This window comes from Poromitra crassiceps (genome assembly GCF_964638095.1).
Source record: "Poromitra crassiceps genome assembly, chromosome: 15".
NCBI lineage: Eukaryota > Metazoa > Chordata > Actinopteri > Beryciformes > Melamphaidae > Poromitra > Poromitra crassiceps.
The window spans coordinates 13,462,990-13,489,668 of NC_139634.1; the positions used below are offsets into that span (position 1 = coordinate 13,462,990).

General features: G+C 44.7%; 1 protein-coding gene across 1 annotated transcript; it reads right to left on the reverse strand.

Moving 5' to 3' along the window:
* Positions 1 to 242: 242 nt before the first annotated feature.
* klhl3 (kelch-like family member 3) lies at positions 243 to 25,875 on the reverse strand (the record flags this gene model as incomplete). The annotated part of the gene is made up of 15 exons (XM_083651746.1): positions 243 to 382; positions 2,268 to 2,411; positions 3,317 to 3,457; positions 4,205 to 4,333; positions 4,626 to 4,727; positions 7,038 to 7,235; positions 7,700 to 7,817; positions 9,536 to 9,685; positions 12,315 to 12,431; positions 13,549 to 13,658; positions 13,877 to 14,039; positions 20,610 to 20,731; positions 21,075 to 21,181; positions 23,511 to 23,669; positions 25,826 to 25,875. 15 exons carry the CDS (start codon positions 25,873 to 25,875, stop codon positions 243 to 245), a joined length of 1,950 nt encoding a protein of 649 aa, XP_083507872.1.
* Positions 25,876 to 26,679: the final 804 nt, after the last annotated feature.

Here is a 26,679-nt window from a genome sequence, read left to right on the forward strand (position 1 = left end):
ATTACAGCTAGCACATTTTTACAGATTCTGATGAGACTATTTGGCGTAGTGAGCGAGTCGAGCCAGATTATGTAATGGAGACCGACCGAGAACGAATGAAGTAACCGTCAGCTGACAGCGGCTTAGTGATCCAGTCCGTCTGGCAGACAGAAAGCCAGCCGGTCAGTCGGCGAGACGGGCAGACGGCCACCGGGCCAGTCAGTCAGTCAGATGGTCAGACAGTCAGTCAGTCAGTCAGATGGTCAGTGTGGCAGACAGCCAGCCTGCCGGTTGGCATCAGTCAGTGCATGACATGTGTACAGTGCATCAGTAGTGTGTCCACAGCAGTCATCAAATCCCCCGTCCCTGACGCCATGGCAGTTGGTTCTCAACCTCTGAGGGGCTTCGCAAGCAGTAAAAAAGACACGAGGATACCCAGAGAGTGTGCAGAACGCTGAAATGGGCCTTCAATGGTTCGTCTTTGATTTCCCTTTTTACTCTATTGTACATGAAGCCGCAACTATTTACAATAAAAAAAACATTTTATCTACAAAATATTAAATATGATAGTAAATTTGCATAATATATATTTTTTTACGTTCTTTTAAATAATCTTGGAACCACCAGAATCATCTTGCATCCGGGCCCCCGGGTTGAGAACCAGCGCTCTCTGGCAGCCGTGGCATATGGCTGACCTCTGACCTCGTAGTGCTTCTGTCACGCCACAGACTTTCACCAGGCTGACGGCTCAAACTGCTGCTAGTTGGCGTTTGAATCAGTCCACAGCTTGGTCAAGTTCTCAAAGTGAATTGTGTGTCAATGTTGCATCCAAACCCAAATCAAGTTGAGCAACTAGTCCGGAAGCCTGTTCACGCTCCGTGGACCGTGGACCATGGCGAGTCTGTCGATTTGGCAATTTGGCTTCCGCGGCACACCATGGCTTCCTCATTCGTTGACAGGGATGAGGCAAGAGATGAGGCTGTTGCCAGTAGCTAATTACATGCTAGCGTTGCAGCATTTCCTGACTATTAGCACTGCAGCTAGCAACCAGTTAGCTTAAGTGGACAAGCGGTGAGGCTGGTAGCTGTTTAAAAACGGTTGAGTCAGGTGATGCCCATGTCTGTATCCTGGTGGACTTTATGTCAGCTGATACAGCTGCTTGCTACGTCCGTTGGCATCTGAAAACATTCTATCTGAGAAGAGAGATTTTAGAAGCCCGCTACCCCGTCTCAGCCCGGGGCTAGTGCAAAAAAACGCCCTTGCTAGTCAGAATTTTGCCAGGTTCTAAATGGAAATGGCTTGGAGATAGCAGCTAAATTAACGTTGGGTTCGTGCAAGAAACCCGTCAATCGCTGTCCTCGACTGCGTCAGCGGAAGATTGAGAGCGTTCTGTCCGTTTGGCCAGTGTTTATTTCAGACGTTACGTGTCCGTTTGGCTGTTCAGACGTCAGCGTGTGCCTCGCTGAGTCTGCCTGTCGCAGGAGAGCTGGCGCTGTGGGGGGGCTTTGGTCACAACGGCTTGTCAATCACTGCTACTCCTGTAGGATGGAGGGAGAGAGAGAGAGACAGATATATAAACAAGAGTTCCCTTCCCACGCCTTTTCACTGATGAAATTCCAAAACTTTTCCATGACCATTTTCAAACTTCCAAGACCAAATTTGAATGAGACTGGATTCAAAAGTAACCACCAACTACACTAAGTTCAAGCAATAGGAATATAATTATTTTAACCAACAATTTAAAATCAAAGATAACACGCTCACCTCCTTACTTTATAGCAGACTATGTAAACTGGGTGCTGGATCCCAAAAAACAAAGTCTAAATAAAAAAACGAGTGTAATGGCAATTACACGCTGAAGAAGGGCTTTGGCTCAAAATGTCCATTGTGTGGCAATAAATCTTTAAACTTGGAGTGCTGTCCTTTTCGTTTTTTGAACCAACAATTTTTTCCTCCAAAAGTCTAGACTGTTGTGGAGCCACATTTGACAGCAGTCAAGAGAAGGGGGCGGGAGAGGGGGAATCACAAATACTAACGTTATCATTTTTCATAACTTTTCCATTAGGTTGAGCAGTGTGCGGGATCTTCTTCCTTCAAGACTCAACTGATACTTTGCAACACACCTGCACCAGAGGGAATTGGATGTGCGAATATGTCCTTTAAAAAAATATTTATATAGTGCCAAATTACAACAAGGGTTATCTCAAGGCGCTACTAGATACTATTAAGATAGTATTTTAAAACGCCATTACTTTTCCAAGTTTTCAAGCGGTGGGTGTGAGTGTTACCGGCGTAGCTGCGTCCGTTGCTCATGTTGGTGGGGATGAGGCTCCACTTGTCTGTGGCCGAGTTGTAGAACTCCACAGAGGAGAGGTTACAGGAGCCGTCGTCTCCTCCAATCACGTACAGCAGCCCATTAATGGCACAGACACCTGGAGGGGAGAGATACACACATACTGTACAAACTGTACATTTCAAAACTCCATACTATCTAGACCTTTCTATGAATTTTATGACTGGTTTTTAATTGTGATATACTGAAAGCCGCTGGGCAATATGCCTGTCAACAAGCGCATAACAATAAATGGCTGCAGATTGTGGTTAGGGATGTAACGATCACCGGTTTTAATGATAATAGTGATAACATTCCTTACGATAACCGTACCGTTTCAAATTTTGATTACCGTGATTACCGTGGTACCATGACGACATTGCTTTGAAAAACTTTGGAGAAATGATTTCAGTGAGTGTATCAATCCTTTTTGGGTCTGAGAGTTTTCAATATAAAAGGTTGTAAAATAATTTCAGTGAATCTCTCAGTACTTTTTGAAAATTTTCAGCAATTTTTTACGATAACCGTGATCATTTTGCTCACGATAATCGTGGTGTGAAATTTTCATACCGTTACATCTCTAATTGTGGTTATAAAACTACAGAGTTGTAATTCCCTCTACCAAGGAGGTTATGTTTTCAGTGCGTCTGTCTGTCTGTCTGTCTGTCTGTCTGTCTGATTACGGAAAACCACAGGGCTGATTTTCATGAAACTTGGTGGGAGGGTGTAGCATTGGAAGGAAGAATTAAGAATTAAATTTGGAAGTGGATCTGATCTGACTTACAACATTTGCACCATAGCAGACTGAACAGCATCGGCATTCATGGAGGTCTGCGCGCTCCAAGTGCCCTTCTAGTTTTCCTCATAATATTCCAGATTTGTGTAATTCCCGAGCTTTTCAACCCTCTCCTGGAGGAAGGAGCGTGTTTGTGTAAACTGGAAGGTGTGCCTGATAAAGTGGATGCTGAGAGTCTGTCTGCCTGTTTTTCCGGCTGGTTTTCTGACCTGCGTTGCGTCGGCACATGTTCATGTCACACACCAGCCTCCAGGTGTTGGCCTGCGTGTCGTACACCTCCACACTCTTCCTCACCAGAGGCCCGTCGTGACCTCCGGCCGCGTACAGCTGTCCGGCCAGCACACCCACACCTGGACCCACAGAGAAGGGCAGGAAGACACAAACACACTGAGTTTCATCTCTTTCATCTTTACTAGAACACTGTGGCAAAATCAGTGGTTTTGATATCTGTTGCATGCCTGTCAATTCAAGAAATATTGGAATTTTTAAAAAGCCATTTCCATGTCTTCCGCAGTTTGACTGGATTGAGTTTTGCGCTGACTGCGTCTCTCCGTCTATTCCAAAACTCTTCCTACTTCACCACTCTAATTTAACTATTCCAATCCACACATATACTCCATGTGGAGGTGATGCAGAAGAATGGAATTTCAGCTTGCACAACACATTTTGTTAAACTACTTGGACATTCCACGAATTTGGTATTGAATAATCCAATCTTGATCAGTGGGATTGAAATAGAAACTGTCATGGTGTTTCTAGTATCTGTAGGCTATGTGCTGTTTTACATCACACTTGGCAAAAAAAAACAATATTTCCACTGTGGTATAATAAGTGTCCTTCTGTTCACTGTCTCTGTGGAAAGTAGACAAGCGACTACAATGCCAGTACAGTGGATGTCCACAAGGCGGTGCTGTTGCTGCATTGGAAATTGTTGGCTCAATCATCAACATAATAAAAAAACAGCATTTATAAAAGGTACATCCAATAATAAATCAGAGTAGTATCTTATGCTCATATAATTATGTAAAAACACTAGCTACAAACAAGGTTGGATTTCTCTTCTGCACTGTGTGTATAATAAGTGTGTGTGTTCGTACCTGCCCCACTGCGTCGTGTGCTCATGTCAGCTACGTAGCACCACTGGTTGCTGACCGGGTCGTATTCTTCCACTGTGCTGAGACACTGACGTGACGCGCCGTCATAACCTCCCACTGCATACAGCTTACCTACAACACACACACAAACACAGAGAGAGAGAGAGAGACACACACACACACACACACACACACACACACACACACACAAAAATATATAAAAGGTCAATACGAGTGCCACAAAGTTGAGACTCTTTTAAAGTCAATTTAATCTACTTTAAACTGATTGAAATGTAATCTACTTTAAATTGATTGTCATTTAATCTACTTTAAACTGACTGACTATTTAAAATGGTAGTCACAACAAAATTGCATACACAGCGTAACCCAGTCTCGGACAAACACAAACACACTTCTGTCTTACCGTCAACAACCCCGACTCCAACACTGCTGCGTCGGGTGTTCATGGGGGCTACATAGACCCACTCATTGCTCTTATAACTGTAGGCTTCAACTGTAGAGAGACCTGGGAGAGAGAGAGGGAGATTCAGAGACAAATAGAAAGGTAAAGGAGGACATCAAAGACTCTGTGTGTGCTTCTGCATTGTTCAGTGTGTGTGTGTGTGTGTGTGTGTGTGTGTGTTTGGGCGTGTGTGTGCTGCGCGCACGTGTGAACTAACAGTGTGTGTCCAGCTGGCAGGAGCTCTGAATAGTGTTCACCCTCCGGTCTGAGGGACGGCCCAAACACACCAGACGCGTATCCGACGCTGAAGCAACACTGAAGTAACGCCTCACGGAGGCAGTTTCATTTCGGCGTCCTTGTTAACCGGGGAGAACGATCACACCGGCCGCAGCACGTTGCCTCGCCCTCACGACGCATGCAGTGAGTTTCGCCGTCGGGTCTATTTTTGACGTGTGATGCAAGTGGCCACGTGCAGCCAGGCATGAATGTCCTCCCTGTCTCATTCAGACTCCATTATCCCGATGTCGGCTATTCAAATATGCTGCAATACTGTTAATGTGGTCAAAATAATGACTGAAGAGACTGGCAGAATCCTGAGTCGAGGACAGCTCTACAAGAAACCAAGCCATTTATCCCTAAATAACCCCTGCAGTGCTCAGTGGTCACCAGTAGGAGGCAGTGGCTGTACTGGGAGGCTTCCAGGTGTGAATCTGTGTGACCATAAGGGAAGGCAAGGTTGGGTTTAGCTCAGTAAATCCTCTCTTGGCTGTGGAAAAAAAAGAGGATGCTCTGCAGCAGAACGGGGAGGGGCCTTACACATTTTCAACTTCCTTTTCATTGCATTTCCACACATTTCTTGAGTGGATTTGAAGATTTTGGTCTGTGTTTGATACAAGGCATGCCAACTGTCCCTTTGCAATATGAGATGATTCTTCAAATAAGCAAACAAAAAAGTTTGGTTGTTCACTATTGTGCCTATTTCTAGTCATTTTGTAATGAGAATATATCACAAATGAACTTTTTTGCTTTATTTTTTAAGTTAATATCAATACAAATTCATTCTGAGGGCGGACATATGCTTGTTTTTAACCACACATTCGCATGAGGGCTGCCTCGCGTTTCCTGAGTCCATTTGGAGTGTATGCGTAGCGTTAATTTGGATAGGATGTGCACGACCAACACTCCAAACGGACACAGGATATACGTGTGAAAACACATAGGCAACAGCAAGTATCTTTCTGGCTTCAAAGATGGAAGAGTTAAAAACACAGCAGCAATGAGCAGAGGTGGTGGTGGTGGTGGACCAAAACATATACGGTATATTAAATTAAAATCCCACATTTTGTATGTTTGTTTAATGTTTGCTTAACACATTCACTGCCAGACGTTTTTTTTTTACTGTAGTTAGCTTCTGCCAGAGGGGTTTTTTGAGGATTCTGGCTCATCTTTCAAGACCCGAGGATTCTTTTCTGCTAAGATTTTGTGAACACACAATATCTCAAAAGAACTAATAGAATGTGTGCTTTCTCTGTCTAAAAGAGTTAGTTTGTAGAGTTAGTAGTTATGTAAGCATTAGCAGTTGAATACAGCATGGTTTCAGCGTCAGAAAAATTATTCAGAGATAAACGGCTTTTTGTGAAATTCGATAGAACAGTCACTTTAACCATTCATTTTTGGCATCAGTAAGACGTCAGACATCTAAACAATAGTTTTGAACAGTAATTTCCTCCATAACAGCAGGAAACCCCCCTCTGCTTCCAACTCCTCCCTCCGTGGGCGTTCTTCTTGGCTGCAGCGGCCGTCACAAGCTTGTCACCAGTCTCACTGCTTTGCTGCTGCTGCTGCCTGTCTGCGCGGCCGCTGTTTGAGGAAGTCTGGATGGACTCGCTCGCTTCTTGGAGTTTTGGTTGAGAGCTTTGATGAAGCTTTTGCGATTCTGGTCATATTTATGCTGCGTGTTTCAAAGTGTGTTCCACCTGTAATCTATTATGCAAATTTGCAATCCCGCATCGCCAGCAATCAGCGCGAAAACGAAAGCGTTTTCCCCCATCCATTTTCATGAGAATGGCTGCTTTTTGCTTGCCTTCCTCTAGTCAGGAGAGCACTGTCGCCACTTAGTGGGTCGGTGGAATGGGTTGTAAACGTTCGGTGGCTCCAATAATTATATAAGAGATGTAAAAGGGTTAGATGCACATCCCACGGTCAAAAAAAAAAAAATCATTTTTTTGACGGAGTAATACGTCAGTGGCAGTCAACCATTGGATTTTTTTTGACGGAGTAATACGTCGTTGGCAGTGAACGTGTTAAAAATGATTAGGATGATAACCATTTTAACTCTACTTGTGCAGGCCTATGGTATGCGTGTGTGTGTACCTATGCTTCCATTGAAGCCGCCCACAGCGTACAGTAAATCGGCCAGTACAGCGGCCCCTAGCGTGCTGCGTCTCTCCTGCATGCTGGAGGCGGTGCTCCAGTGGTCCTTCACTCCGTCGTACATGTCCACCGTCCGCTCCCGCAGAGAGCTGTTGAACCCCCCCACGGCAAACACCCGGCCCGCCATGGACACCACACCTGAGAAACAGACAGAACCACCAGAGGCTTCAAGCATCTGATAGTGTACTAACAGCCAAATAATGGGATCATGTGTTAAAATGTGTTATGAATAGAATAGAACTTTAATTGCCACACGACCAGGGCCGGTGGTATTTGTTATGCAAGTAAATGGGTTGAAAATTAGGTTCAACCAGTGTTTTTGAAGGCCACTACAGATACTGATTTAAGTTGCTGACAGCTGATACTCAAAATATTTAAATTTTACAATATTGAAAATGGAAAAATATGAAATTATCAGGAATTTACTATATTAGAAGATCAGTTGGAGGACATTTATCTGGCAAGTCGTTACATTTTTCAACTAATTTACCAGGACAATTTATTTCATTTTGACAAGTTACTACATTATCAAGGTTACTTGGTAACACCTGTCTTCCTGGACATTGTACCTGCCTAACTACATACCACCCACCCACACCCACCTGCCCGGCAGCGTCTGGAAGGCAGGTCTGCTACTTGGTACCAGCGGTCTTCCTGGAAGTCGTAACACTCTACACTGCGGATCGCCTTAGGAGCCTGGCCCCCCACCACAATCATCACCTACACACAAACACACACAGTTAGTGAGTTCAAATGAAAAAGGGAGTTGAAGGAAGTTAATTCACAACAGAGAAAATAAAAAAATCACACCCAGGTGCTGAAGTAAGTGGTGCAGGTTTCGACTCGGACACTTCGCCCCCCACTCCCCTCTCCTCTTCCACACATTTTTTAAACTGTGCATGCCTGCGTGTTTGTTTCACCGGCTTTGAACCGTTATCGACCTCGAGACGCGCTCTTGGAGATATCGGCCGCAGAGTTTCTGCCTTCTCTCCAATACAATGGAACTGGATGGCACTCGGCTTGTGGTGCTCAAATTGCCAAAGAAATACATTTTAAAAACTCAACAGCAATGTCTCTTTCCAGAAATCATGACCCCGTTACTCAAGATAATCCACAGACCTCGTTATGAGCAGTTTCCTGGATGAACTATTTTCTTTTGACCGAACTACACCTGTTAGCTGCTACATGAAACTGCTCACAACAAAGTGAGCGAACTTTGTGTTCAGCAAGATAATCTTGGAAAATGAGGACCACTTCTATGATTTTCGAAGCGTAAAAACTTTTTTTTAAACGCAATTTTCAATAACGCTTCAAGTCCTAAAATTGGTCCACATTTCTGAAGATTATCTTGCTGAACACAAAGTTTGCTGTTTCATAAAGTTTTGTTAACCACAGACCTTATTTCATGCATTTACACCAAATTTCCAGACAAAAATCCCATTGACTTTTACACGTAGGAACCAGGAAGTGCAGGGACTTCTGGGCAAGCCAGCCTTCAAAAATATGTCATCGCTGCGGTACTCTATAGCAGTGTGTATGACTGCCTGTGTCTCTACCTGATGCTGTCTTTTTGAGGTGGAAGTGCTGTGTGTAAATCCTGGACAGAGTGACACGTCTGCATAGCTTGACACTCTCAGCTTTGTGGAAGAACTGGAGTGTGCGTGTGTACCTGTGTGTATCTTGGGTATGCTGGTGACAGGGTGTCTCCTCTGTGAGATGACGATGATGATGTGTGTGTGCATGTGTACTAGAGCCCGACCGATATATCGGTTCGCCGATATTGGCCGATTACTGATATATCGTATCGGCCGATATGGTGCGCCGATATTGCAGATGTTTTGTTGTTGTTATAGACAGCATGTTGTGTATATTTGGTATTTTTTCTTAACTACCGTATTTGTTCTATTTCTTGTGTTTTTGTATTTCTAGTTATTTATAATTATTAAATTCCCAGTTAAGTTTACCGTTTCATTGCATTGAGTTTATTAATAAGCTGTAAAATATCCTACCTACATTACATATTTCAATTCATGTCAACTCATATCTTTGTCAAGTGTTTGAGATTTGAGGGTTGCTGATGTGGTGCCTCCTCTGGTCGTTAAGGGCGCCTGTTCGGAGGGAGGGGAACTGGTTGGAATAGCGTGATCCTCCCACGTGCTATGTCCTACCGCTGAAGCTTCCCCTGTCAGGTGAAAAGAAGCGGCTGGCTAACTGCCCATGTCTCGGAGGAAGCATGGAGCCAGTTGTAGCTCTCCCCAGATCGGCAGAGGGTGGAGCAGCAACCAGGATAAATAAATTAAAAATTAGCACTAATGGGGGATCAATGGGGGAAGAATATCAGCTGATATATCGATATCTGAATTGTTTTACTCCCTAATATCGGTCTCGGCATCGGCCTCAGAAACCCAGTATGGGTCGGGCTCTAATGTGTACGGTACCTTGGGGATGCTGATAGGAGTGCGTGGCCGGGTCCTGTCTGTCTTGATGAGGTGGCGCTGGTCAGCTGGCAGTAGGTGGTATTTCATGGCTTCTATTAGAAAATCCTTACAGGTGTTGTTGTTCTTTATCAAAGCCTCTTCCTCCACGATCTGAAACAGCAACAGCATTTCAGAATCGCAACACAACAATTAGTCACTTTGGTGAGGGGACACATTTACAACTATTTGTCGTGACATAGGTAGATACAAGGACACGCGGTGGAAGGTAGATACAAGGACATGCGGTGGAAGGTAGATACAAGGACACGCGGTGGAAGGTAGATACAAGGACACGCGGTGGAAGGTAGATACAAGGGCACGCGGTGGAAGGTAGATACAAGGACACGTGGTGGAAGGTAGATACAAGGACACGCGGTGGAAGGTAGATACAAGGACACGCGGTGGAAGGTAGATACAAGGACACGTGGTGGAAGGTAGATACAAGGACACGCGGTGGAAGGTAGATACAAGGACACGCGGTGGAAGGTAGATACAAGGACACGTGGTGGAAGGTAGATACAAGGACACGCGGTGGAAGGTAGATACAAGGGCACGCGGTGGAAGGTAGATACAAGGACACGCGGTGGAAGGTAGATACAAGGACACGCGGTGGAAGGTAGATACAAGGGCACGCGGTGGAAGGTAGATACAAGGACACGTGGTGGAAGGTAGATACAAGGACACGCGGTGGAAGGTAGATACAAGGACACGCGGTGGAAGGTAGATACAAGGACACGTGGTGGAAGGTAGATACAAGGACACGCGGTGGAAGGTAGATACAAGGACACGTGGTGGAAGGGGGCATTGGCACCTACAGTGCCAAACATACAATAAACAGATTTTTGTTTTAGATCAATTTCAGGTGCTGTGGTGCATTAACTCATTCACCGCCAAAGACGTCTTTGACGTGTTATCAGAAATAGCCCTCCCCGCCAATGACGTGTTTGACGTGTTTTTGTTTTTATGAGTGCAGCGCATAGTTGAAACACTTACCCAGCCTGTGACATAGTTTCGGGTCCCTAACCTCAAAGTCAAGCCGACAGCACGTTATCAAACACATACCGCAGCTGTTGTTTGAAATTAGGAAGGTGGAAAGGAGGAGAAACGCGCTTCCTTGTTGCAGAGGAGAAACGCCATTGAAATGCCCCCTCGCCGCGCTGCAGAGCTGATCAACTTGCTGCAGAGCAGCGGACATCGAAACCGCGGTAGTCAAACCCGTGACCAACATGATCGATCCTGGTCCCTGGACCCCGTTCCTATGTGCCAGCCTTGCTGCAGGGCGAACCTGGATTGCCTAGTCAAACCCATGACGAACATGATCGATCCGGTTCCAGCAGCGCCTGGTCCCAAAGCCAAGCCGCGGACCCGTTCCTGTGTCGTGTCGCAGCATTCGTCCCAGCGAGAGGAGGAAAATGAGCAGCAGAGGAGGCAAAACGCTGATGGGGAAGGAGGGGGAAGGAGGTGCGATCTAGCAGCAGCTGTGGAGAGAACTCTCTCTCTGTGTGTGTGTGTGTGTGTGTGTGTGTGTGTGTGTGTGTGTGTGTGTGTGTGCGTGTGTGTCTGTGTCTGTGTGTGTCTGTCTGTCTGTCTGTCTGTGTGTCTGTCTGTACACTCACTCACACTGAGCAAACTGTATTGTTGAATGTAAAAAAAGCACTTCATATATATATATATATATATATATATATATATATATATATATATTTTTTTTTGTCATTTGTGTCATAATGAATAATATTTACATGTCTGATGTCAATACAGTTCAAAATAAAAGAATTGAGAGCGAGTTCTGCCTGATATTGTGTGCTGTGTACATAAATGCCATTTTCTGCAATTTCTTTTCTCAGAGAGACCTTTTGGGTGAAAACAGGGTGTATATAAATGGCTATAAGTAGAGTACAGAACATGCTAAAAGCTCACTTTTTTTTCCCTGGTGAACCCAGAGACGTACATCTTCATTTTGAGGTATTGCAAATCACTCTGGTGCTAATAGATAATTTACTGTGGGTCTTGAAAGATGACCAACAATTATGAAAATCTTTGGCCTGTGCTAAATATTGGCAGTCCTAAACTGGCGGTGAATGAGTTAAGCATTAAGCTAGCAATTCATCCCTCACATTTCCCATCAATGTACAGGAGGAGACCAACCATTTATTTGGTGAACATGTACAATTTACTGTATGCCTGTATGGTCTACTGTCTTTTACAAAGTAGATGGAAGTATCAGAGGTTGCTTACTTGCACCAGGTAGTCCCTGGACAGTAGCAGAGAGAGAGGTTGCTTACCTGAACCAGGTAGTCCCTGGACAGTAGCAGAGAGGTTGCTTACCTGAACCAGGTAGTCCCTGGACAGTAGCAGAGAGAGAGGTTGCTTACCTGAACCAGGTAGTCCCTGGACAGTAGCAGAGAGAGGTTGCTTACCTGACCAGGTAGTCCCTGGACAGTAGCAGAGAGAGAGGTTGCTTACCTGAACCAGGTAGTCCCTGGACAGTAGCAGAGAGAGAGGTTGCTTACCTGAACCAGGCAGTCCCTGGACAGTAGCAGAGAGAGAGGTTGCTTACCTGAACCAGGTAGTCCCTGGACAGTAGCAGAGAGGTTGCTTACCTGAACCAGGTAGTCCCTGGACAGTAGCAGAGAGAGAGGTTGCTTACCTGAACCAGGTAGTCCCTGGACAGTAGCAGAGAGAGAGGTTGCTTACCTGAACCAGGTAGTCCCTGGACAGTAGCAGAGAGGTTGCTTACCTGAACCAGGTAGTCCCTGGACAGTAGCGGCAGCCTGACATGCTCCATCAGTTTGGGCATATACTCCAGACGAGCCTCCTTATCATGTTTGATCCACAATATCATTGCCTCAAACACCTGTCAGACAGACAGACAGAGAGAGAGAGAGTCACCCCTCTGGAACAAGCTGGCTGCCAGAGCCATGGAACCAGACAGTAGTCGTGTTTCCATTACCGTCAGAAATGCGCAAAATCTAAATATCGCAATAGAAATTGGGTAATGGAAACACGTAAATTTCGAAAAAGCTCCCAAATATCGCAAAACGTTTTTGCGCTCTCATGAGGTGGTTTTTCAGACGTGTCGATATAGCAGTTTATCGCAAAAGTGTAATGGAAACACATTTTCCGCATTTGCACGTCATGTGACCCATCTTCTCCTTTGGAAAATGAAAGGAAATGAGGGAGAAAGGGTTTGATAAACCGTGGCAAAACCTTCGCAGCAAGTGGAAAACTTTGAAGCAACGCTACCTAGCAGAAAGACGTGTTGTGCAAAAGCGGAGCCGGAAAATAGATCATGTTTAATTGGAGAAATCGATCCATGCCTGTGTGCGCGCATTTGGCACAGCGGCGAGATGATCGGCGGGATGAAAAGCACACCGGTGCGGTGCTGTTGACTGAAGTGATTAATACATTACACACGTTTCAGGTACAATGTTATAATTATAATACACGATATTCTGACTATTGCACCATATCAGCCTTTCCCCCCCCCCTCCATCTCTAAAATGGGACAAGTTGTAGGCTACCTTTTTTCCTCTGCCTGTCGCGCTCACTGCATTCACCGCAGCCCGCAACATGTTCTTTTGAATTGATAATCAGGCTCGTTTATATGCGTTGTAACTTCATGTTGTGATTTGCATTGACCATTGGTTGGATTTGAGCATGCAGGGGACGGGATATGGGGCAGATCCGCGTGCGTAATCACTGTGGCAGCTGCTGGTAACGGGAATTGCGAAACTCAACTTCAATGGAAACGCCTACAAGTCGCAATTGTACATTGTCGAAGTTGTAGAAATATCGCAATTATTTTGCGAAAAACTGTAATGGAAACACAGCTAGTGTCTCGGTGTGATGAGGACTAAGGACGTGGAAGGAAAACAACCGCACTATATTTTTTTCTGTGGCTGGTAAGTTTGGTCTCCGCTGTTGATATTTGTTTGATGTACAGCTTGTGTGTGTGTGTGTGTGTGTCTTACCTTCTCCTCAGTGGACACTGTGAGTTTGTCACTGGAGATGAGGCTGCACACCTGCTGCAGAGAAAGGCCCAGGAACTCCTCCCCCTGCACCACCTCACAGAAATGCTGCTCTGGGAAACGCAGACGCACAAGATTACACCCACACAATAAACAGCCACACGCACGCACACGTTTCCATAAGCTTTTTCTTTCTGGACATGTAGCATTTTGTTTTTGCATTTGTCACTGTTTTCCTAAGGATGGCAAACACAAATTCTGAAGAAACTGAATGAATGGTGCATGAAAGATTCATGCTACACACACGGATGAGCTAGGGCCTGGCGCTCACCGGCGTATGCGTGGGCCTGGTTGAGGAGCTGTGTGCAGGTGTGCAGGTCGGCAAAGGCCCTGATGCCCAGACAGTTGGAGTGGTGAAGCTGCGACTGCAGGAACTCACAGCAGACCTGACGAACGTCCATGAGCTGCAGGAGGCTGGCTGCTGGCAGGAGAACCTGCAAAGACCAGACACACACACACGAGAAGATGAACTCCAAACGGATTTCTTTGGTAAAATAACACAACATAATAATTAATAAAATAACATAATGCTACTTCCATTTTTTCACAAGCCAAACAGTCTTCAATGGTAGAGTCAATTCATTTACCATGCACAGTCCAAATATTTAGGATGCATTTGTTGTCTGGTGATAATTTTGCACTCTGTAGCCACTGGCCAGAAAGTGGGTTAGCCATTTACCCAGCCAACCATCCTCCTTGTGAAAAGCTCAGGACCTAAAAGTCAGTCAGTCAGTTAAGTCAGCCGATAAATCAGCCAAACAACCGACCTGTCAAGCAATGACACAGCCAGACAGCTACTGTAGACAACAGCCAGACAGCTACTGTAGACAGCAGCCAGACAGCTCCTGTAGACAGCAGCCAGACAGCCAATCATCCAGGCCAGCCAACAATCTAGCCTGAAGCCATTCTGCCAGGCAGTTTGTCCATCATATTCAGTCAGTCAGGCAGTAAGTCTGTCAGCCTCAGCCATCTACGCAGTCAGGCAGAAAGTGTGTTGCTGCTAACAGACAATGGTGCAATTTGCTACATCTGTACACAGCAGCCTAACTAGGTTAGCAAGACAGACAGGAGTGTGTCCGTGCCTCTCTCTCTCTCTCACACACACACACACTGTACACACACTCGCTCGCCCTGTGAGTGTGCAGTATTACACTCTGTTCTCTATGTTTAGCTGCCCTCAGTGGAGCCTTATGTCTTCTAACAGAGAGCGTTAGGATGACTCGGACTCTGCTTTTAGCAGCTGTGACACACACACACACACACACACACACACACACACACACACACACACACACACACACACACACACACACACACACACACACACACACACACACACACACAAGAGCAGCACAAAGAGTGCACATACTGTACACTAAAAACACTATAGAGAGGCAAAGTGACCGCCTACTTCCTGCTTCAGCACTGTACCAGAGATTTTCATCCGCCATTTATTTTCCCATACACATTTCGTAAAATGCGTACACAAATATTTTTACTGGTTCAAACCAAACGGTACAGATATATTTAGAAACAGGAGAGACCGCATAACATTTCACTGGGACCAAACGTTAAAAAAAAATGCGGGTTTAAAGAAAAAAAAAATGTTTTTTTAAGTTTTGGTCCGAGTGAAATGTTCTATGGTCTCTCCTGATTATAGCGTTAGCTGAACCGTTTGGTTCGACGAAGTACAACTATTTTATAAGCATTTTACGAAATGTCTATGGGAAAATAAATGGCGGATGAAAATCTCTGGTACAGTGCTGAAGCAGGAAGTGACGTTCCACTTTGCCTCTCTATTAAAACAACACAGTGCACAACGTACTTTACACAGCACTTGCTGTGAACACAGTTCACAATTCAAAGAAAGTGAGTGGTCTTTCACCGAATATGGCCACTACTCCCTACACACACACACACACACACAACGAGCCAATCAGGCAGGCACGTTGCTAACAGTGGGAGGATTTCCTGCCTCTATCCATGCACACTTCCTGAGCTAATAATGAGAGGAAGTATCCTGCCTGCAGCTCCATCCCACTGCACTTCATCAGGCTCCAGGCAGCCCCGGGCCAGAGCCATCCAGCTACCAAGAGGTATCTCAGCTGAAGGCAACAAGGCCCTGGTCCTGTACTGTACAGCAGTTGTTCTCAACCTTTTTGTTGTTGTATGAACTTCTTGAGCCGTTTTGCCAAGCCAATAGAGACACTGCGTAACGCGTCATCATTCAGAAACCACGCCCAAGACGGGGGAAAACACAAACTCCTGTCCAATCCTGGCATTCTCCTACTGTATGTCACGTGCATGGTTGCGTGTTGCACCAAAAGATCGTATATACGGAAGATGAACACTCCAACTTACTTCTTGACAGCTAGATCCACATTTTTCTGCTCGCCAATTCTCAATGGCTTCCTTGTTTTGCTCAGGAGTACAAAAGAACTTTAACTGGCGATTGTTTACATTTGTTTTCTGCGCAGCCCACCACACAACAGCTTTTAGCTATGTTTAATTCAAGGAAAATGACGCTGGTGTGTGGAAATGAACGGAGCTCTTCCCCCGTGATGGGCGTGGCCTATTACATGCAGTGTCTCTATAGTACCCCCTCACTCATGCGTGTTCTTTGCGCTGTAGAGAAAACCCTGTAGCTGCGCTGGATCCACGAACGTACAAGTAAAAATCCATACGTAATATATTTGTCACCCCGGTGTTTGGGGGGGGTTAGCCTCTGTTTCTGTCTTTTGTAACCGGCAGGCTGCCCTGAACATCGATCCAGAGCGACAACAGTTGGACGTTTGAGCCATTTATCCATATTTTGCTAGCTAGTTGGATGGTGCGCAAACTTGAGATGCGTGAACATGACCTCTTCACAGAGTAGTGTAACAGTTGACACCTGCCAGGGGCAGAGCATGTACCACCAGCAACGGCATGAAATGACTTGGAATATTTTGTTTGATCATTTTGGAAATCAATCTGAATCAGAATCACTTATTGCCACAGTAGGTAATCGGATTACAATATGAGGAATTTAACATGGATTACTTAAGATAGAAACTGATGCATTGCTGCCCTGCCCACTGCTGTCTTGCATATTGTATTTTAAATGTACCATTGCTGTGTTGTTTACTGTTTGTTATATTGTTGTGTCTTGTAAACCCATGTGGGTTGGGCACCTAGAGTGCATGACACGTAAATAGATAAATACATTAAATCATTAACTTGGTGTAAGTATGCAGCCACACACATCAGCGGTCGCATCAATAGTCAGAAGAAAAATATAAAAGATAAAATCACAAAGAAATGCAGTCCAATATATAAAATAATATACACACAAATTAGAAGGACTTGAGCGACAGTCCAAAATTGTAATCCCCCATCTTTCCATGTACCACCTGCAAGCTGCTCAAGTACCCCTAAGGGTACACGTACCACTGGTTGGGAATCTTCATATTTATTATCCACAGAACACTTCACCACTCATGTACATATTGTATATATTTACTCGATTTGATTGCACTTGCAACTTTGTGATTGTCTTTAGTTATCTTCCTACTTCTTATCTCTGTATATTGATGTGACCGCTACGCTGCATACAGACACTAAGACAAATTCCTCGTATGTAACTTGCATACTGTGGCAATAAAAGTGATTCTGATTGTGATTCTGAATCACTGTTGTACAGTAACCACAAAGCACGGCTCACACCACGGCCAGTTTAGACGTCCTCCTCAGACAGGTTCCCCTCAGTGCTTTTCTCACAAAGAAGGTTCAACAGTCTGGCTTCACAAAAACAAAACAAAGCAGACAAACTGGTTTCACAAAGGTGCTTATCGACTCTCTCCATCAGCCCACGGTCTGCTACTAGAGTGCAGTGCTGATATCAAAGAGAGTTGTACAGTTTGTAACCATATAGCCAATACCATGCAACAACAGGGACAGATAGAGAGAAAAGAGGAAGAAACTATATTGATCATTGTTGTTACAGCAGCATTGGAAATAAAATGAAAGAATATGCAATAAAAATAATAGAAAAGAATAACATAGGGTAAGGCTAATGAAACAACAAAAGCAAATATACTATAAATAATTTTAGGGTTATGTAGTAAACGTGCTGCTGCTGCTGCTTTCAACCTGCCAAACAGACTCTAAAAGTGGAAAAGAAATGGAATACTAACATTAATGTTCTCTAAAGAACAAACTATGATGAATAAATACAAATAGTACAAAAAACACAGAATTGGGGAGAAAATGGGGGGGAATCTGGAAAAAAGGTAAATGTCCTAATTAAAGGTTAAGAAATAAATATGTTATCAAATGTTTTGCCAGAGAGATACAACATAGCTCAAGTGAGTGGAGGGGATGATTTAGATTTTTGTTATTTTAATTTTACTCTTTCACATAAATTTCTAATCCACTTTGTTAGAAACTTACTTTGTCCAAAAACCCAAAATACTGTAAATATTTGAACTAATGTTGCAGCGCTAGAAATGTCCAAAAAAGTAGGGGTATTCTCACAATTAAATTAAAAGTTGATTCTCGATTTAAAACGATTCCTGATTCAAAATCGATACTCGATTCAGTACAAAGAGGGACTTTGAGTTGAGTTTGACGTCCTGATGGCTCACCTGGTAGAACACATACCATAAAGGCTTAGTCCTTCATGCAGCTGACCCGGGTTTGAATCCGACCCGTGGTCCTTTGCCGCATGTCATCCTCTCTCTCTACCCACCTTTCCTGTCTGCCTACTGTCCTATCAAATGAAGGCAAAATGCCCCAAAAAATAATCAAACAAAAACGCTCTTCCAAAAAAAAGAGTTGAGAATCGATTTATGTAAGAATCACGATTCTTATTTGAATCGATTTTTTTGTGACAACCTCAGCAAAAAGGCTTGAAAACGTTTTCTATCCACTGTCTGTATCCACTCGATTGTCTCCCACTTGTGGATTTTGGTGGGGTTGGTTGTTCATATATTAACAGCAACATGTCATGTTAGTAATGTGACTTTGCTCTGGTTGAGATGAAGCCAGGGAGCAGAGACAAGGTCTGTGCTCACAACAAGGTCAAGACAGGCTTCCTCCACAACGACACGGATGTTCTGGAAGCACAGGAGGAGGAGTGCTTACGAGAACATTACGTCAGGCAGAGCCAGTGTTGTGCAGCTCTGGTCCCCGGGCGGGCAGACACAGACACAGACACAGGAGCTGTTGACTTCCTGAAAAGTCCACTCAGCCTTCCAGCAGAGGCAGGGGACCGGAAGTGGTGCAGAAAGAGAAAGGCCAGCAGCTGGACTAACACACACAAAGCCCTGCAGGAGGTGTGGCCAGCAGTTGGCAATGCACTCACCAAGGCCAAGTACTGTTCCTAATAATAAAGTACTGAGTACTCAGTACTTTATTAGGAACACTGTGTTCCTAATAAAGTACTCTGTACTAATACTGGATAGGTAATCACCTTATGCAGCCCCGCCCACTTGACCCATTGTATCACGACTTCCTGTTCAAAACGCTGGCTGTTTTACCTGCTCAAACTAGTCTGACTCACCTGGTCAAACCTAGTTTGACTCACATTATGAGTCAGACTAGGTTTATGAGTGACAGGAAGTGTAAATACAATCTGAACATGCGATTGTATTTACACTTTCCTGTTAGTCTCTGAAGCCAGACGGTCTCTTCTGCATAAGGTGAATTATAGGTATCAGCTGCTAAAGTGACATCGGCCTCAAGGTTGGACATGTTGCATTCTGAGGTGATTTTCTGCTCACCACAGTGTAATGAGGTTATTCAAGATTCAAGACTGAATACATGTAGTGCCATGATGTCAACATAGTTGATAGGAATTTGTTTTGGTTCACTCTCAGACAAAGACAGTGCAGCAGCACACAATATACAAACAACAAACATCAAACACACACAAACACACAAACGAACACACACACACACACACACACACACACACACACACACACACACACACACAGTATCCAGCAGCATCGTATTCAGCAGAAAGTGCATACATACAGTTTAAAGTGTTATAGGTAATACATAATAATGATGCAGTACAAATTCAGATGCCTTATGGCTTGGAGCCTTATGGCTTGGAGGTAGGTGCTATCTATGAAGCCGTTTCTGAAATACTCAAACCAGCACGTCTGGCACCATAAACCATGCATGCTATGGTCTTTTTGTGTGTGGCCATTCTGATGTTTGATGTAAACTTGAACTGGAGCTGCTGACCTGTATCTGCATGATCTTATCTGAGTGACTTTCTGTCAGCTCCACAACCAGTCTGGCCTTTTTTCCTCTGGCCTCTCTCATCAACAAGGTGTTTCTGTCCACAGAAGATGTTTTCCCCACACTGTCAGTATGCTGGCAGCGTGGGCTACAGACGCCACATTCAGGCGAGTCAGTCTGGGGGAGCGGATACTGAGGGACGATTACTGGCATATGTGAGCCCGCATAGCGGGTGAGGCTGGGTGCGTGCGTGTAGCGCCGCGCGCGATCTGCGTCTGCGAGCCCTCACGGGGAAACCAACAATGGACAATATTGTGACTGGAAAACTCGACAAAGTTGGACCGGAAGCACCCGCAACTGTAATGGCGGTGACTGATGCCGCTGACAAGTTTGCATCCCTGAACACTTGTGTTAAAGGAATAAGCCACCACAGTGACATGAAAACTGAACAAAACAAAGTAAAAACAGGACCTCCTTCTCCATCCTCCTCCTTTTTTGTGGCACTTTTTTAGACAAAGTGGAAAGAGGCAAGAACGATTGGGAAATTGGGATCACGTTTACATGCTATGCAGGGCCAGAATCAATCAACCTCCTTGTTCAATGGTGTCCAACACACACACAGCACACAACACACACACACACACACACACACACACACACACACACACACACACACACACACACACACACACACACACACACACACACACACACACACACACACACACACACACACACACACACACACACACACACACACACACACACACACACACCTGGACGTTGTCCTCTGTCACGTCTATCTCGGCTGTGTAGATGTAGTCGACCAGTATCCTCAGCGTTCGCCCATCCACCTCTCTGATCTCCACCTGCTGGGCTTTGCTCTCGCTCATATCACCTGCACGCGCACACAGCATAAACAGAAAAATAATAAAAAAAATTTTTTTTTGCTGGGTCCAAAATTAATAATAATTAATTAACTTTTTGTCCACTGGCCAAATGCCTAGGGAATGTTCAAATTTTCCCTGCCACTCAATAGATTATCATTGGGTTTTTTGGCTGACGGAAGTGAGACAAATGTCCCAGCCACTTGGCATACTTTAACAGCAATTGCCTGGTGGCTGGTGCTAATTTTGGACCCTGGTCACTCACACACACACACTCACACACTCTCTCTCTCACACACACACACACACACACACACAAACAAAACAACAGTGCCTGTGTGTGTCCGTGTGTACCTGTGAACATGGCACAGAAGTAGGGGCTGCAGGAGGCCAGGACCACCCGGTGTGCCGGCACCTCGACGCTCCCCGCCACCAGCTGCACGTCACACAGCAGCTTTTTACTGTAGGAGGAGGGACAGAGATGAAGGGTGCTTTCACACTGGGGACCCGCGAGCGGAACCGAGCACACTTTGTCCCCAAACTGACTCCAGGTGCGGTTCGGTTCATGAGTGTGATGGTTGCGTTCCGTGCCCGGGCGCAGAACAGCGAACCGTGACGGGGTCCACTCCAAAAGGTGGTCTGGGGAACACTTTGGCGTGCCCGGGACACTTGCGAATGTGAACGCCAACCGTACTGAACCACATAGACAACACATGGGCGAGGATTAATGCTGCACGATTTGGGGGAAAGGTGCAATTAGCGATTATGGTGGACAATATTGCGATTTGCGATTGTGATTGCGATATAATAAACAAATGGTATCTAGGGATGTGCCGGCATGAGTTTTTGACGGTATGATAATAAAATACCACGGTTTCACGTATCACAGACTAAAATACATGAAATATATTACAATTTAAAATATATTAAAACTAAATAAATAAAGCAAAAACTGCACTGTGTTACAGCACATAGAAGATTCAGACTGCAAAGTTAGTTACATGTCTGTCCAGTAATACACCCCGTTTATTTCTTTTGTAGCGACAGATGGCCTTAAAAGCCACACTCACGTGACGCTTCTTGAGAGAGAGGTGAGGTAACGTGCATCTGCAGACTTTATCGAGGGACCATGAAGGCGTCATGTGACAGGCTAGTTAAAAGTCTGGATGTGCTGCTGCAAGCAGCAGCTGCGACAGTGTTTTCTCTGCTATCAACCTTGTTAATCTCTCGCTATATTCTTCATCACAGCGGGTCATTACCCACTGTGCACTTAATCGTGCACTAGTTCTGTATACTGTAAGCACCTGCAGCTCTCTCCTTATTTTACTGACGTTCTCACTAATCACACGGCTGTTTACATGCGTTTCTTTACGGCTAGCTAGTTATTAGCATAGCTCGCAGTTAACGATCATGAATGTTCTCTCTCTCCCTCTCGGTAAGATGTAACCTTGCTGCGCATAACATTACTTATTTGCGGGAGTGCATGGGAGAAGTCTCCCGCTAGTGTTGATGCCCAGTGTGAATGGCAGAGAAACGCGTGTTTGCTGCGTCGCGTGTAACATTTAGAGGCACACACACACACACACACACACACACACACACACACACACACACACACACACACACACACACACACACACACACACACACACACACACACACACACACACACACACACACTCAAAAGACGTGAACATAATAATCGCACACTTTTGCGGTTATGTAATGGCACGTGCTGACATCGCGATTGCGATTAGATTAATCGTGCAGCACTAGCGAGGATACACTCCAGCCGTAGTTGGTGACGCAAGCCTACTCTGCAAGTGGTCTGTTGCGTTCCCGAGCACGGAAGACATTTGGTGATGTGAAAGGCAAGCTGACCAGCGGGGGGAGAGGGGAGCAATCGTACTCAGGCACGGAATGGAAGGAACGCAATCATTCCCAATGTGAAAGCACCTTCAAACTGTATTTATTCAAGCGTCTGCAGCATCAACAATGCAACAACGATAAGCAACGTAAAAACAAACATGCACATAAGGAGGCAGGAAAAAGTGAAGCAAAGTTGTGACAGGGCAGAAGGAGGATGGGAGCCAGCAGCAGCAAATCCAATTGGGGGGTTTATGATTGATTGGGACAATTAAAAGGCAACATTCACCCTTTGGCTACTCAATGGATCTGTGACATTCCAGCAGTTATTCTGTGTTGTAACTAACTAACTCTAACTTAAGTATGAATGTATCTGAATGTACAACAACATGATCTGTTTCTTGCCACCCTATCGCTGCTCTGTAATTTGTGTGTCTTATGTGATTTGTATTGAATTGTATTGTTTTATTGATGTAATCAGGGCGTCATTGGAAAAGAGAGCTTGCTCTCAATTGACTTTCCTGAATAAATAAAGGTGAAATGAAAAAAGTGTGTATTGCAGCTGCATTGCATTCTGGTTTAATGTGTAGAAATGGCTCCATCCCCAATAGCTGCTTTCACAGTGTTCAAGTGTTTGGTGGTGGACTTGTCCTTTAAATAATAGAATGGTTCGATTCAGAACAGGCCGGAGTAATTCACTGCTGCACTGCCATCTTGGGCCTAGCCAGGGTTGACTGTTGTGTATACATTATGACTACTACAAGCTCTTCACTCACTCACACACCCAAAAAATGCTACCAATGTGAGCAGCCACAAGAACATGGAAGTTCTACTGATGAAAATGTGATGCAGTCAAAAGGTGCATCTTCTTCTGTCAGTGATGCAATCACTCTCACTCACACACACACACACACACACACACACCTCCTCAGGTCGTTCATCATCTGGAAAGCCTTCCTCATGTGCGTCTGGTTGAAGGTGTGCATCCCTCCGTCCACGGTGTCCTCCTCCGACTCGCCCGTACTGTTTGGCTGTGGCGAGCCCGTCGTGGCCAGACGACTGGTAAGACACGAGAGGCAGTGTCTGGATTATTGGGGACAGCGGTGAGCGTACAATTAAAAAGTGTAGCCTACTTCCTGCTTTATCATGGTCATCTGATTTTGCTTGGTGTCATCATAGCCTATTCATAGGTATGTGGATGTTGCAGTCGGGCCCGCACACCAGAAACAGCACAGTACAGATTTCAAACACCTTTTGTAAACATCTAAAATGTTAATCCAATGTGGATTTTCATCAAGTAAAAATTGATATAGCTCGATGTCACTTGATATTAAACATAGGGAGTAGGGTTGGCACCATGGACGATGGACCCCCATCGACCTCTGACCCTTCTACATCCGACCATCATGATCATCTGTTCGAATTCAAATTTGGCAGATTTAATAATAAAAAAGGCTAACTCCACTCAACCGCGACACACGAGGGACGCACGGGCGGCATTAAACAAGCGGCAAAGCGTACCTTATCCCCAGTTCAGAGAAGCGGTAAAGCGGAGAGGAAGAGAAGATAAGCAGAAGTCGGTTGTGTTGTGAAAATGTTAAGAAAGAAGAAACTTCACGTTCTTTCCTGTTTTCAACCCAATGTGAGTAATGTTACAGGTCTTCAACTGTGAATTCAACTCGCCTGTTTCCAGGAACTCTCTCCATTACATAGGCTGCCTGCTGCTGTGTTTCTATCTCTCCTTAACGTAACCTAATGTTAGGTTCAAAACTGAGCCCACACAAATCTAACATTTCACGCAGGAATATCATTTTTAACACCCCCAAACATACTACTGGCTTCCATAGGGAGATTATAATCGGACGTCGGAGACGGGTAGGAGAGCGTTTTAACCACTTGATAGCCCCAATTCCGGATACTAACGTAACGTTATGTGACACTGTTTTGGAGAGGAACGGAGGAACATACGGGGCTAGGACTTCCCCCTGATAAGTAGGCTTTTGTTTTCATATGGAGGAATGAGACGCAAGAAAAGAAACAGACCGCCGGTTATTGAAATCCATTTTAAATCCTCACCCAGGAGAAGAGGTTTTAAACAAAATGAGTTCTACATTAAGCTTGAACCAAATGTCATCTTTCATTCCCTCTCTGCGATGACTTCTTCATAGGTGGCTGGAAGGAAACAATGGGACCCACCACGACTGAGATTGTAAAGGGACAATTGCAGCTGTATGACAATTACAAACCATGGGGATGTTTGGAATGTTAATTCATAAGCACGGGGCTCCACAAATAAAGACACATGCTTTAGCATTCATCACTTTATAGCCGTGCTTCTCCCAGTTCAGAGAAAGTTTACTTCCCTACTTAGTGTGGCCTAAAGTCAGAAATGTTGTCTTTTGCCATCCTGGGCTAGGTGGTGGTGAGGGGGGAGAAATGGCTTTAATCGCATATAAAAAGATACTGCAAAGGCCAAAGGGCTATCTGCACCCCGATGGAAGTGATTTAATCAATGGGTGTGAAGGCGAATGCAGTGAACAGCCCCACAGGTCGTTATCATGCTCATTTCCCAACAAAGTTATTCGTTCAAATAAGGGAGGAAAACAGTATAGTTTACCAGTTCACCATCGCAACTATAGCCCATTGACGTTAGCCAATATCAATACACTGTCAGCCTCCACTAACGTTACTAGTCTATCTGCTGTTTAGCTTTAGAACAGCTATTTTATTTACAAGTAGTCAAAGTCTAACGTTCATATTTTGTTGCTGCAGTTTCTGTCCTAGTCTTTGTTTTGAGTTTGCTGTACGTGAAGTCAGCTGGCTAGCTCTTAGCATTGCTAACCATCCAACTTCACTGCTAGCATCACCTAATGATAACTGCCTGACAGCTGTCACTGTTCGCTGAATACAAATACATTATGGAGGCATTACAAAGTGCTCTATCATCTGATAATAAGCAACTTTTGACTGCTGCATGGTGGCTACATGTCAGCTTGGAGTTTGGTTAGCAACTGACTAACGTTACATCAGCTAATGTTAGTTGTAGCCAACAAGGCTACCGGGGCTAGTAAACAATGCTAGCTAGCTTCAGTTGGCGTGCTAGGAGAAAGCGCTCTCACTGGTTGCCTTGGGTTTATGGCCAGTAACACATGTGGGTAAAATATTATCCAACAGATGTAGGTTAGTGGTAGCAGCATGAATCACAGCTTTACGCAATAATCCCTACTGCTCAGACTCACCCCAACGATACACCGTCCATCGTCACGGAATCGGATGCTACACCATGCATGAGCGCAATCTAGTTCAGACAAAGATTGTCTATTACAGCAATGACTCGCTAAGGGGAGGGAAAGTCCTACCTTCCGTTCTACTCTGAGGAAGGGGCGTTACACATAATCAGAATATATGTGGATTTGGACTGGTGCAGACTCAATCTAGATATATTCTACAGACCATTGACTATATTAAATAGGTGCAGACCTGAAGCAACGTGATTTTTCTCAGTACTAAATTTTCCAGCCCAAATAAGCCATTCAATTTCCGGGGGACCCTGAATAGGGATGTATCGACCCTTTTCACAGCAACCGTTTTGAGGCATATTTTGCAGTGGTAAAGCAGGAGGTGAAGCAGGTGTAACCAATACCAGTAATGATGGTTCCATTCCATTAGGTCCTCCAGTGCCACGGCCCACATTAATGTTATTGGTTACACCTGCTTTACTTCCTGTTTTACCACTTCAAATCGGTTGCTGTGAAAAGTTCCAAGCATGTCTATTTGTTGGGACGAGTTCTGAAATTGCAACTAAGTAAATACATAGCTATTATGCCTACTTTGCTCATTAACATTCAAGTATGTTGTGGAGTTTGTCACATGGCACTAAGAACATGTAAAAAAAAAAAAAAAAGTATAGGCCGTCATTCATATTTCACCCGATTAAAAAAGTGGGGGGAAACGATTGTAAAGCAGGATCCAAAAGTCCAATTTATTTGCATCATAGGCAAAACAAAAGTCTCAAAAAATGACAGAACACATGAGGCCAGTGCATGGAGAGCAGACTCTAGGGCTAGGCGTTACTGTACTCAGAAATAGCGAC